Source organism: Hipposideros armiger, unplaced genomic scaffold (genome assembly GCF_001890085.2).
Source record: "Hipposideros armiger isolate ML-2016 unplaced genomic scaffold, ASM189008v1 scaffold_25, whole genome shotgun sequence".
Lineage (NCBI taxonomy): Eukaryota > Metazoa > Chordata > Mammalia > Chiroptera > Hipposideridae > Hipposideros > Hipposideros armiger.
The window spans coordinates 3,904,608-3,917,863 of NW_017731375.1; the positions used below are offsets into that span (position 1 = coordinate 3,904,608).

General features: G+C 46.5%; 2 protein-coding genes across 2 annotated transcripts in view; one reads left to right on the forward strand and one right to left on the reverse strand.

The window, feature by feature from the left end:
* The window catches only part of DOCK2 (dedicator of cytokinesis 2), a 398,948-nt gene that overhangs the window by 197,994 nt on the left and 187,698 nt on the right, over nt 1-13,256 (forward strand). The window lies entirely within an intron of this gene.
* INSYN2B (inhibitory synaptic factor family member 2B) overlaps nt 1-13,256 on the reverse strand; it is a 124,590-nt gene that overhangs the window by 13,249 nt on the left and 98,085 nt on the right. The window contains exons 2-3 of the mRNA XM_019635976.1: nt 5,044-7,267; nt 3,839-3,913 (exon numbers count right to left, since the gene is read on the reverse strand). Of these exons, the coding sequence (XP_019491521.1) occupies nt 3,839-3,913; nt 5,044-6,389 (1,421 nt within the window). The 5' untranslated portion in view covers nt 6,390-7,267. The remainder of the gene's footprint in view (nt 1-3,838; nt 3,914-5,043; nt 7,268-13,256) is intronic.

Consider the following 13,256-nt stretch of genomic DNA (forward strand, 5'->3'; position numbering starts at 1 on the left):
AGAAAAGAAGAAGAAGAAGAAGAGGAGGAGGAGGAGAAGAAGAAGAGGAAGAAGAGGAGGAAGAAGAAGCAGCAGCAACTGCTGAAAGAGGTGGTAGGAAGAAGGTGGTGTCATAAGACAGTAGCTTAAAATCCACAAGTACGGTTGAAACCATGAAAAGAGGCTAAGAATGAGAAGGGGTGACAGCATGTCCAGGTGGACCCCAGGCAAACAGCAGCTCTTCTGTGTCTCCTCTCTGGCACCCTTCAAATCTTATATGGCCAACCTCTCCCTTCACCCGTTTTAAAAATGGTCAGTTTGCAACTTGCTCCTCATTCTCATTTCCTAAGCATGAACATTCTTGGATGGTAGATGAAAAAAAATTTTTTTTTCTGAGAAAGACTTCCTATTCTCTTCCCTTAAAACATGGAGGCATTTTACAACTTAAATGAAGCAGATTTCTCCTCAGAGCTGCGTCTGGAAAATAAATACATGATCAGTGTTGTCAAAGTCTTCCAAAGAGGCTCGGCGATGATTTTTAGAGTGACCAGGAAGATGAAGAGAGGGAGATATGTCTGGAGGAACAGAGAATGGAGGGAGGGAAGGAGAAGGGACATGGCTTGGGGCGACCTCCTGCCCTTGAGAAGAGGTAAGGGAGCTGATTTCTTTGGAAAACCTTTTTTCAAACTTCAATCATTTGTGCACCGCCTTCATGGTTTTTGTGAAACTCCCTACAACACATACTTAATTTTTGTCTCTTTAAAGCAATTTCCTTTTTAAACTTAGAAACATTTATAGAAAATAGGCAATATCACTTTTGGAAAATGGAGACCTGAATCACTTACAATGAATGTTTAAGGGACTAGTTTTAAAAGTTAAAAGCTTCAATAGAAATTTTAAAACGATTACGTTCTGGCCTGATACTGTTGCTTGCCTATGGCTATGAACCTGAGACCTGCCCTCACTTGGCAAAGGAACATAATAAATAAGCATTAGAAAGGTTTCAAAGACATTCTAGCACCAAACTCTGATTCTCCCCTGTAAGTAATCACGAGGATCGAAACAGATTTGGAAAGAGAACCTTTTCATACTAAGTAATTCAGTGTTATTTAATCTTGATATCACAGGTGGCAGTCACCCAACTCTTTGAGAAACTTGTCCTAGAATTCATGCTAAGGACAGGTGAGGAGTAAGACTGGGTACTACACGCCTGGAACCAGCTCGATTCATAGGGCCAGTTCCCACCCCCTTCCCTTGGAGCCTCCAGCAGTCAAAACTCAAAGGAGCATATTCTCCCCGGTCCATGGAATCCTCTGGAAGACCCTGAGAGCCATGCATCGAGTCCTTAGGCATCTGTGTTGGTGCTGTGCTTCTTGGTGAGATGGGGCCTATGGAAGGAATCCGTGGTGAAAAGAAAGCCAACGAGGCTTGGGAAAGGGGGTGGGCAGAGGGCTCCTCTGAGCAGAGAGAATGAGTTGGGCAGCACAGCTGCCCCCACATATCTTGATGGAAGCAAGCCGCGTTAGCCATAGCCTTTGGCTAATGGGGCCACTTGGAAATCCTTACACGTTGCTAACTTAGCGGCAACATCTCCAGAGAAGAGGACCTAGCAGATAATTCATCATGCACCCACATGCTTTATGTACAGTGACATGCCCTGGGCCCATCCGTCATCAGGGAGAGAGACTGCAGCTTCCCAAGGCCTAAGGAGGAGTATTCCACATCACTTATTCATTAGTTTGTAAGATCTGACTTTCCAGGACACAACATAGAGTTTGAAGTCATTTGAAATGTTAAAAAAAAAAAAAAATGACAAGTCTCATCTCTCCACTGTTACTATGATGGGGGTGTTTTTCTGATCTCTTTGCTTTCATCAGATTAATTGCCTGTTCCTCTGCAATGGCTCGGATACAAGGGTAGAGCTGCTGCCTGGGAGTACAGCCTGGCTTTGAATGGTAATGAGGAAAGCAGGCACACAGGGGCTGCTCCTCTTGGAAAACTGGAAAGATACGGGTCACAAGGTTAGTTCACCCATCCAGGAGTGTAACTTAATTTAGAATGTTTGCTTGGGATGTTTGAAGTAGGTACTAAAAAAAGTGCAAACATTTTCAGACTTGTTGGAAGGTCATAGTTTAGCCAAATATTGCCAGTTTTAATTCAGCAGAGAACATCGGAATGTCAGAGCTGAAAGGGAATACAGGGACCATCTAATTAAAGGCTCTCATTTTTCAGATGAGGAAACTCAAAGGCCAGACATGATTTGCCCAAAGCCAGGCCATGGAACTCACAATAGACTGGGAAATAAACACTTGCCCTTTACCTCTACGTAAGCTAAACAAAAAGTCATCTTAAGGTAATAGAAAATACATCATCAGGTTGATGAAGAAAAGAGACTATCCAAAATTTAAATGGATGTTAGTGAAAAATAATTCTTGTTTATGATGAATAGCTTTTTTTGCCCTCCCTGGCTGTCTAGACATTTAATAATTTTTGTCTTCCTAGCGCTTAGGAAATTTGCTTAAGATAGGAGATGTAAAAAAAAAGGAGCAAAAGGTAGCAGTTGACGAGCCTGCCTACTTATAATTTCCAATGGCACAAGCCTTTTTCAGGGGATATTTTTTCGAGGCGATATTTTACACTGAGGTAAAGGGCATTTTCCATGCTTGGTCCTGATGCGTCTGTCATTTAGTGAAAATATGTGGCTCTGAGGCTCGTAGGTGTAAGGAACTGACAGTTCAATGAGAAAATGCCCAAGGCCCCGCCTTAGGGTAGGGACCACCTAACTTCCTGGCCTCCCGTCCTTTGTTAGGATGAAATCTGGGGGTTCTACCGGAAAGAATGAGAAAGTTTTAAACAAAGATACAAGCAACCCAATTGGGCAGCCTTTCTCGCCTGAGAGGAAAATGTAATAGAGAAAGCAAAACCATACACTTTTGTCAAAATTAGATGCCATCGACCAAAATGACTGCTTTTGACCGCTTTTCCACCATGCCACCGAAATTGGCTTCCAGCTAAGGGGACATCGATCTTTCTGGTAATAACAGTTATAAGCCCTCGGATTTGTACAGAGGTTTACAGTTGTAAAGGGCATTCTCATACGAGTATATTATCGTATTTGCTCCTCGTGGCAACTCTGTATAGGAATCACTCTACGGATGAGGAAACCGAGCCCCAGACAAGTTAGCAGACATCTGACTTGGGGATTTTGACTCCAGGTTCTGTGCTTTCATCACTATCCGATGTTTTCCTTCTACTCCTCACAAAAATCCACTTCATGGCAGCAGCCTTACCCCTTGCTGGAAGGAAATGTGCTCAAAAATGAACACAGTGGGTGCTTAGCATGTTTCTTGGCACAGAGCGAATGCTTGGCATGTGATAGCTGCTGTTGAGGGAGAGGTACTGTGGTGGAATAATCGAGATCACAGGGCTTGGGTCTGCGTCTTCAGTCCTGCGCCTGGCCCCTTCTGCTGCCTGGAAGTGCGTTATGTGAGCCGGGCCAAATGGCTTAGCTTCCCTGAAGACATTGACACCTGCCTCATCAGATATAACTTTAAAATGGGACGCAAATGTGCATGCAGAGCTTTGTAAGGGGGCTGTGCGTCATGTCCAATAAGTGTAGGGATCGTTTGCAAAAGGATTTGCTCACAGACCTTATTGTGAGGAAACAGCAATGCCTGCCTGAGAACCAGATGTTAACATTTCCCAGTTAAACACCTTGATTTTTAAGTCACAGGTATTCAAAGGTCTCCTGTCTTTGCCCCTCTCTTGACTTTCTGCATGTAAGAGAGTTTACGAGATTGTTCTGTGGGCCCCGCAGCCTCTGTACTCTGCGGAGCTGGCCTCCGCTGTCACCAGGTACCTGTATATGATGCACGCCGTGTTCTGGCAGGTACTGCAGTTGTTGAGATCTTGGCCTGTTCGATAAAAGTTGCGCCTGCAAGATAGAGCATTTGCTGGATCAATCTATGGGCAGAAGTCCCAGGGGATGCATGCGTTCTGCTGGGTCATTGCTGCATGCCACTTTGCCCCCTCTTCGGGAGCAAGGCTCTAAAGTTGTGTGACCACGACCAATAGAGAAACAAGGAACCCATGATAACAGGACATCCTATTTCTAGAGGGCTGTCTACATGTTTAAGCACTTTCAAATCGGAGGGTTTTTTCATGCTGACAACAATCCTGTGAAATGAGTCAGTTGTTCCTAACCCTTCATGATAGAGGGGGAGCTGAGGGAGTTTGCAAATGAGTGGAAGAGAAGTTATTGAAGCTCCTGACCCCTCGTGCATTTCTGTCTGTGCCGTCACAGGGCTTCTGTCCTACAAGGCAATGTTGATTCTGATTCACATCAGCAAATGTCAGCTAATGACTTCTTCCCTCTCCTACCCTTCTGGTTATTAGCTTTCATCATTTCTTCTTCCCAGTCTTAAGGGAGCACGTTTTTCTTGGGACGAACACGGCACAGCTAAATAAATAACGGCCTTCCTCTCCCAGACTGGTGCTGAGTCACCCAGGAAAACATTTGGTGACTTTTTTTCTTTGCAGAATTGTGATCTCATTTCAGTTTCTACTTAGCTGGTCAGTGATGGACTGGCTCAAGCCACGGAAGTGGTCAGTGGAGAGAAAGGTCAACAGTAAGTTTAGTGGCCACCTCGTGTCCTTTGTGACAAACACAGATGACTAAAACGCTGAGCAAATGCAGTGACTTGCTTAGAGGATAGGGGTGGGAGAAGTCCTGGCATGCTATCATTCCCCCCAATCCTTTATCAGCTGGACTCCTATCTTAATAGAAATCATTTTTCGACCCTGCTGCTCCATTGCCCCCTTCCCCCAGTCTGTTGCTATTTGGAAGCAAAAGCAAATAGCCACAGAAAGAGACCAAAGCCTAGACTTGAAAGAAGCCCAGTCAGAACAAAGAGAGGTCCTGGCTCCTGATTCGTGGAAACGAATCCCAAACACTTGGAGACATTTTGCTAATGGAAACCAACGCCCTCTCCCTCTCTCTCTCTGCCCCTATCCTGGCAAATGACTTAACCCAGTATTTTTTAATAGAAAAAAAATTCACTGTACCCTTCTGTGAGAGCCCGAGCTTTCTCCAAGTCTTGAATTACATTCAAAAGGACTTTAATTTTCTCCTGGTTCGAGTGCAGAGATTCCTCCACGGATTGCAGCCTGCCTTGGAGGTCGCAGAGCTCTCCCTGTGCCAGATGGATCTGATTAATCCCACAGGCCTCCTTGTGGCTCTGAAGTTGGGGCTCCCTCTTTGGAGGAGAGGACGGGAGCTGATCATTTCCTGGACAATTTCGAAACTCCGGGGTGTCTGGCTTGGTGGGGCTCTTCGCTGTCAGCCCCTGACATACAGGGGCAGGTTTTGATGCGTTGTTAGGTTTGGGTGACAGCAGATCCTGGTGATTGCTACTCAGTGAAGAACAGTCCGAAGCCCTTCCTGGGGGGGCTGGTTGGCTGTAGGAGCCTGGGGATGGGGAGCTGCGAGTCCGTGGAGGCGAGGGAACACATGTTTCTTTTGGCCGAGATGACAATAGGCCAAAGTCTTTGTCATCAGAGTTGTCTTTGGGCCAATGCAATTCGGGTTTAAGTTTCCCTGGGCCTGGCACATGGTTGGCACCGCTGGTGGCGTTTACGCAGGAGGGGGCTCTTTCGGCATCTGTTGATGGCACTCTTCTCCCATCACCTGGACACATGTCAGCCAAAGGGTGGATGGAGTTGCTTATCTCTGCAGACCTGTCTTGGCTAAAGTTGGACGCTCTGGCTGCCCAGGTCAGGCTGTGATAAATATCATCTGGGACCTGAATGGCAGCTGTTGCTTTCTCTGAGGCTCTCCATGTCCCTGCTTCCAAGCATATGCTCACAGGCCCGTTGCTTTGCACCTTGGACATTCTGGGGAGAAACGGGTGAGGCACCTTGACCCTGCACGGCCCATCCTCCAGATGCTGAGCCAGCCTTAAGTAGGCAAGGTCAGAAGACACGATGTCCTGCTCAGAGAGGTTGCCATTGACCTGGATGGCACTTGGGGATGCTGTTGGCATTTCTACCAGCGACTTGCTGGCTGTGAGTCTCTTCCTTTTGAAAACTGGGAAATGCTTCCTGAGACTGGGGGAGGTTTGGATCGCGATGTTCCGAAAGCCCCCTGCCTTCTGGGACCTGGGGAAGGAGAGTGAGTAGGTGGGCAGGTGATGGTGCCTGGGCACTTGAGTCATGCCCATCACGGTCGGGTCTTCAGAAGTGTGGACATCGACCTCAGTTAGGCCAGGCGGGGTCTTACTGGTCCCATCCTCCTTGAATCGCACCTGCTGAGATTTGCTCCTGCGGTGGTGCGGTGGCTTCACAAACTCCACTGACTCTAGGCTGTTACGCTTTAGAAGCACAGGCCGCACTTGCATATTTTGTTGGGCCATTGAGCCTCAGTTGAAAAGGCTGGAACCATACACTTCTCCTGGGCACATGTCCTTAGGTCTTTGGAGCAGCATCTGATGATAGCATCTCAGACATAGAGACCTGCCGGCCAAGATGGAGCGGCCCTTTCCTCTGCATCTGGGAAGCTGTGTTGGCCATGCCCGGCCTGTGGATTCTCACTTGTGAGCTCTCCGTAATGCGTCTCTGGCAGTTAAAACATCATTTCTTTGCACTGACAGTTGCCACTTAGATAAACAATGCGTTAGGCTAATTATTAAACATCCGATCTACCAAGCAGGCTGGCAGGCTGTTTATCAAGGGTGGCTGGCACGCGGCTCTGATCCTGGAAAAAGCTTGCTGTCTTGAACAAAAAGACAACAAAAGTACCATTTAGGGGATAGCGCCAGACTCCCAGTGTGTGAATTCCAAAAGAAACCTGCCTGCAACAGATGGCTTCCTCCTCTGGAGCATGTTTCCAGTGTGAAACTGCAGGAAACTTAAAGGCATCTTCTCTCCATAGCATGTAAGCGGGCAGAGAAGTCACTGACCTGGGGGCTGGCTTCTTTGACGATACAGGATGCTTCTAAGGGAAAGGCCTCATTTCTGTCAATCCCAGATGGCTCCTGCAGGGCCATTGTTTTCCTTCATGCTCTGCCCCTTTTCTCCAGCGAGGGAAACTTGTCCTTCTCAGTAGCCTCACAGAACCCAGTGGAGCATGACCAGGACACAGTGGAGGCATCGGAAGGCTTGCAGGGGTTCACATGTGCGCAAAGTGATCCGTGGCTGCGGCCTCTGGGAATCTAAGCCGAGAATGGCTGGCCCCTGGCCCGGGTCCGCAGCGTCTGAGACCTGACTGTCATTGCCAGCAGGCGAGGGGGGTCTGAAAGGGAAGAGACAACAGCCGCTACTGAGAATGCCGCTCCTGAGGACCCGCGTTTCTCTCCAAAGTCCGGCCTCCCGGCTGAGTGCTTCTCAGTGGACAGTGGCTAGTGCAGCAATTAGTCCACCGTACGCCCTGCTTTCTGTTCCCTGGAGAGCCGGTCACTGTATGGCTACAGGGCCTCAGAACTACGTGCCCGTCTGCCTGGCTCATTTCCTCCTCCTGCTCCCAGGTATTACCCAGCCAACACCTGCGCACCTGTGAATCGCCAGCTTAAATGTCCCTCCCTCAAGGAGCCTTCCCAGTGACTCCACCCTCACATACACCTCCGGTGAAAGACCACGTCAGGACCCCGTTACCTTCTCATCACATCCTTCGTAACGCCAATCGCGGCGATCCTTAAATAATCACTACCCGGTCAGCCCTAGGTTGGCAGGGGCTGGAGCCGTCTTATTCCCCTCGTGGGTATTCCCAGCCCTGCTGTGGACTCACTTCAAGCGCTTAATGAGCATTTGTTGAAAGAGTAAATGGCTGAATGATGATCCTTTGGAAGCAAAGGGGAGCCGGGCATGAGTCCTAGGGTACCCTGCCTGGGCAACAGAGCCACGAATCCTCTGCTACAACTGTCACATTTCCTTCAAGACACGGTTTTCCCTGACGTCTTCATTTTTTAATTGCTTTCCAGGAGATAAATGTGCATAAAATTCTCTGTGGAAAGTGTACCTTGTAATAATAACAGCTACCATTTATCGAGCACTGATTTTTACCATGCTGAGGGCTTTACATGCATTAATCATAAACACTCTCATTTAACGAGTACGCACTAATGTGCCAGGTGCTGCTCTAAGCACTTTCTGAGCCGGAACTCATTCATTCCCAATCCTATAGAGGTGGGTACTCTCATTATCTCCATTTTTAGTTGAAGCAGCTGAGGCCCAGAAAGGTTAAGTAAGCTGCCCAGGGACACACAGCCAGTGATAGAGTCAGGAGCTGAGCTTAAACAGTCTGGCACCGTAGCCTGTGCTCAGCCACACTGTCCACTGCCTTTCCAATATTGCGTGGTCTCATTTAATCCTTACAACAAATCTATGAGCTATCAGGATTCCTACTGGCTGATGAGGAAACTGAGGCTCAGAGCAGGTCACAGAGCAGTGGGGGAGCTGAGATGTGAACTCGATGCCTGTGATTCCAGGATCTGGGTTCTTAGCCATGAGGTTATGACTTTGTCCCCTTGGGATCTGCTCTGTGTGCCGACATGTGATATAAGTGACTTGAGCATAGTTTTAAACCCCTGCAGCTCTAGAGAGATGCAGAGGGCTATCCTTGACCTTGACATGGCAAAGTGAACCTGTTTGCTACAGGTCCAAAGAATCACACTGGGATAAGGCAAATTTGAAGCCTGCCTGGGTTAGCCAAAGGATTGTAAAAGAAAACGAAAGTGATAAAATAGTCTACACTCTCCGTGGTGCCTGCCCAGCCTTATAAACCTCTGACTCCTCTAAGCATGAGTGCTTGGCTCCCAGCACATTCTCCATTGTGTTGTGCTGGGGTACTCATTTTGTGGGTGAAGCATAAGCCTTTTTTTTCAGTCTTCTTCTTTCCCCAGGAATTATGAGATAATGCCCATGGCAATTTAAGCTTTCCCTGCTCCCAGCTACCTTGAGAGGGACCAACTTACCCAGTGGGGTGGGGCAGTGAGTGGCAGGTCCTGAAAGAGAACAGGATCCATCCATAATATGCATGAGTTGTCAGCTTGTCATGAGGTCCTGCAACTACTCTCACATACTGAGTGCGCCTTAGACCTGGATTCAAACCCTGTTCCCTTATTGGCTGAAAGGTTTGGGGCAATGCTTACCTGCTCTGAAACTCAGTTATTTTGTCTGTAAAATGTGTTGACACTCAGAGCATAGATGCATGAGTCTGATGGGAAAAGTCAATGAGACAATGTATGCAAAGCTCTCAGCCCAGAGCTCGGCACACAGTAGGTGATCATATGGGTTTGCCATTGCTGTTAGTACTGTTGTCCTCACCTGCAGCCAGGTTTCCTTGTGAATGGTGGAGAATGTGTGGAGGAACCACTGCTGCAGCTTTTCCAGAGCTGGCTGGGCCACTCTTGGGAAAGAGAATGGGCAGAGTTTGGGAGAACCACCTCACACTTGCCTCATCTGTCTGAAAAGCGGGACTGGCCTCCGGGAGCTGCACCATCCCATAATTCTCTGAGGAGATATCCCTGCTGGTGATGGGTTCCCTGGTCACTCTGTACAACACCACCAAACAACCCCGCTATTAAAATCAACTTCATGTGCCAATGACTGCACAGAATTTTTAGGTTTGGAAGATAGTAGTCCATCCTGTCATCTCCCCCATGACCAAGTTATCTCTGCCTCATCCTCTTCAAGTAGCGAGTGAGTCTGCCTGGATACCTGTAGTGACAGGGAGCCCTCTACCCCATTTTAGTCAGTAATAATTATTTTTATTAATAGTAGCAAATATGTATTGAAAACTCACTATTACTAAGCACTGTGTTAGCACTGGGCATTAATCCTTAAGATGGCATTTATTGATAGTAAGTTACTTACTTACACGGTGGAAAGTTGGCAAACTTAATTGTCTGACCTCGTATGCTCCCCATTTTGCAGAATGAGCAAAGACTATGAGGTTAAGTCATGTGCCTGAAACTACACAGGTACATTCTCCACTGTGCTGCTGCAGCCTGTATATCTACTTTTTTGGATTCCTTTGCCTAATTGTCCTCTACCTCCTCGCGCTCCTTAACTGTTCATTAATGCTTCACCCTGGGAAAGTGAACTCACTTAGGCTACAATGGTCTGAAGCTGGTTTTCATAAGAGCTAACGTTTAGTGAGCATTGATTATGTGCCAGGCATTGTGATAGGTGTTTTTCATTTACTCTTTTCTTTAATCCTCATGACACTCTTAGAGGCAAGTGCTGTCAGCCCCTCATTCTATAAATGAGGAAAGTGAGGCAGAGGAGGTTAGGCAGTTTGCCCCAAGTCTCTCACCTAGCGAGTGACAGAACTGGCGTTGAACCAAAGGACTGACCGTGGAGCACAGACCCCTAACCCCGGGACCCCCTGCCTTCTCCAAGACTGGGGAACAACTCCTCGTGTGAGGCTGTCAGGAAGTTCCCAAGTCCCTCCATATTTTCCTTCTGAAAGTTGGCCATTATTCTGGCTTTAGCCCTGTTTCTTCTCTAGGAAATTTGTGTACCCTAAAGATGTTTTCTTTTGATCTTTAAAAGCAGTTGGTTTTCTATTTTTAAAGCTCTTACATGTTCATTGTAAAAATTCAAATAATGGAGATAAACAAATAAGGAAGAAAAAAATCGTCTGAAATCTCACCACCCAGAAAGAGCCATTGTGCACCAACAATTTAGTGAAGCTCTCTGGGCGTCTGTCTGGCTGTGCAGTGCTCGTCCGTCATTCCACGCCCATCGCATGCACGTGCTGGTTCCCAGGGAGCCGTTTGTTTTTTATTGAAAACGGAACAACATGGAGAAAGTTTCATATTATGGCTTATAAATTCACATCATCTTTTAAGTAGACTAATAGGACTCTGTTGTCTAGTTATACCATGATTTATTTAAATAGCATCCTTTTCTGGACATTGAGGTTGTTTCTAAATATTTGGTATTATTAATAATCCTGGGACATATTTTTGGTGAACCTTGGAGCACTTATTTAATTATTCCCTTGGAATAAATTCCCAGAAGAAGAATTAGAGGGTTAAAGTACCCACACATTCTACGTTTTGTTAGTATCATCACTTTTTCTTCCACAAAGTTCTAATGTGCAGCCCCACTATTACCATATGAGCAGGACTTTTTTTACCAGAGCCTCTGTCACTGAGTTTGGTCAGTTTCTGATGTTTTGTCCATTGTTGCCCGTAAAATGGGAGGGAAATTGTCTCTGATGTTTCTTATTATGGAATTTATTTAAGATTGGGCATTTTTCATATGTCTAGTGGTTTCAAACTACATTTTGTTTAGGTAAAGAATGAAAAGTTGAAAGTGACAATTTGAACAATGAAGCTAATGTGGAAACTCGTGTGTCCTAGACATAGCCTAGGAAGCTTAGTAGATATAAAAATTTCACTTTAAAAAAATTGCATAGTGATATTCCAGTTCTTCTGCCCCCAATGCCCTCCGTGACCTTTGCACAGACGTGTCCTGGGGAGTACGCCTGGCTAGAGGGAATGACCTTCTGTAGGCCTTGGGCCTCGCAGGCCCCCAGCTCACCATTCATTGATAGGGAGTCCCTTGGGCCTTGGTGGTTAGGGCTTAATTAATATCCTGGCCAGCATCCAGAACCGCTCTCCAGAAGTGGTGGCGGCAGCAGCCGGGCGTGGTTGCTGATCTTTGCGATGCTTTATTTTCTCCTCCTTTGATCATTGACTCATCGAACACTAACCGACTGTTTATGTTCCAACCATGGCTGGTTCATGCTGCACGGTCCTTGTGAGATCAGTGTCCATTGAGTAGGTACGGAAACAACTCAGTACTATCTCTAGAGGTCACACACTTTAGACTTTCTCTGGAATGGACCCCCATTTCTCTTCTCTGGTTTTGAGGCTCTACCTGGAAGGATTAAGTGCGTAGGTTTTAGCTTATGATTCAGTTGGATGGGAATCTTCCATTTCCTGACTATTGACCTGGAACAAGTGATTTGGCCTTTGTAAAACCACATGGAGTTGTTGTGAGGATTAAATAATTGTATAAAATGGTCAGCATGGCCAATGATGGCTCATCAGATAGAGCCCGACTGGAGACTGTGAGAGGCCCATGAGTGGGTCTTGACCCGTCCACTTTCCCTGTGGAGAGTAAACTGTAGGTACATTTTCAGGAGGCAGTGTACAAGGATGGCGTTGCCAGGACTCCTACCCTTCTCCCTGCCACTTCCACGCTTTGTGTGTCACGTGGCATGGCACTTATCTCCCTGTAAGCGATTATCTGCTGACCTTCAGCCTCCTCGACTAGACTACAAGCTCTTTGGCAGCAGAAAGTGATCGCAGTCCACTCTGACACCCTGGCCCTCACCCTCAGCTCGATATAGAGCTGTTGTTAAGTGAATTTTTTTCAAGGGGATGAATATATTTCCATATTACCTCATCTGCCTTAGCTTCGACGGCATGGAATAGTTGTCCAGTTGGCATGGAATAAATTTTTTGTAACTAATTAATTAAAAACAAGCTAATTAATTCACTTCCAACTTGCTTTTCCTGTCAAAGATACATCATCACTAGGTCTCTGGGATGAATGAACTATGTCTGCCCTTTAGTGGTGTATTATGCTTGCTTTCTTTACAGCTCAGATTTAATTGGCTAAACCTCATTGAGAACCTGTAATGACCTGTGCACTGTGATAAACATAGTAGAGATTATAAAAAGGATAAAGACCTGATCCTATTGTAGTGCTAAGAAGGGACTTTGAGATGCCACCTCATATGGAATCAGTCCCTAGGAAGTGGCACGAAATGTTGTACAGTGTTGGGGGTGACTGGAAGAAGCTATAGGATTCATTTCATATATTCAAATTCTGCTTCAAGCATCAGTGGGATTATCATTTTAAATGAGATCGAGACTTTATCCTTTACTCTATGAGTCAGCATTTTTTTCTTTTCTTTAAAGGGCCAGATAGTAAATATTTTCAGCTTTGCCAGCCATGCGGTCACTGTTGCAACTATTAACGCTGCTGTGTGACAAGAAAGCAGCCATAGACAAAATGTCCACAAATGGCTGTGACTGCGTTCCAATAAAACTAACCCTGTGAAACTGGCAATGGACCCGACTTGGCCTGAGGGGCGTGGCACTGGGTGCCAACCCCTGCTCTAGGCCACAGGGAGTCACTGGTGGGTTTTGAGCAGGGGGCACTTGATCAGGTTTTTGTTTTTCAGAGGAATCTCTGTTTGCTGACACACTGCCATCTCCCTTCCCCTTCTGTACTTAGAGTTAGTAATAATAACCTTTACTATG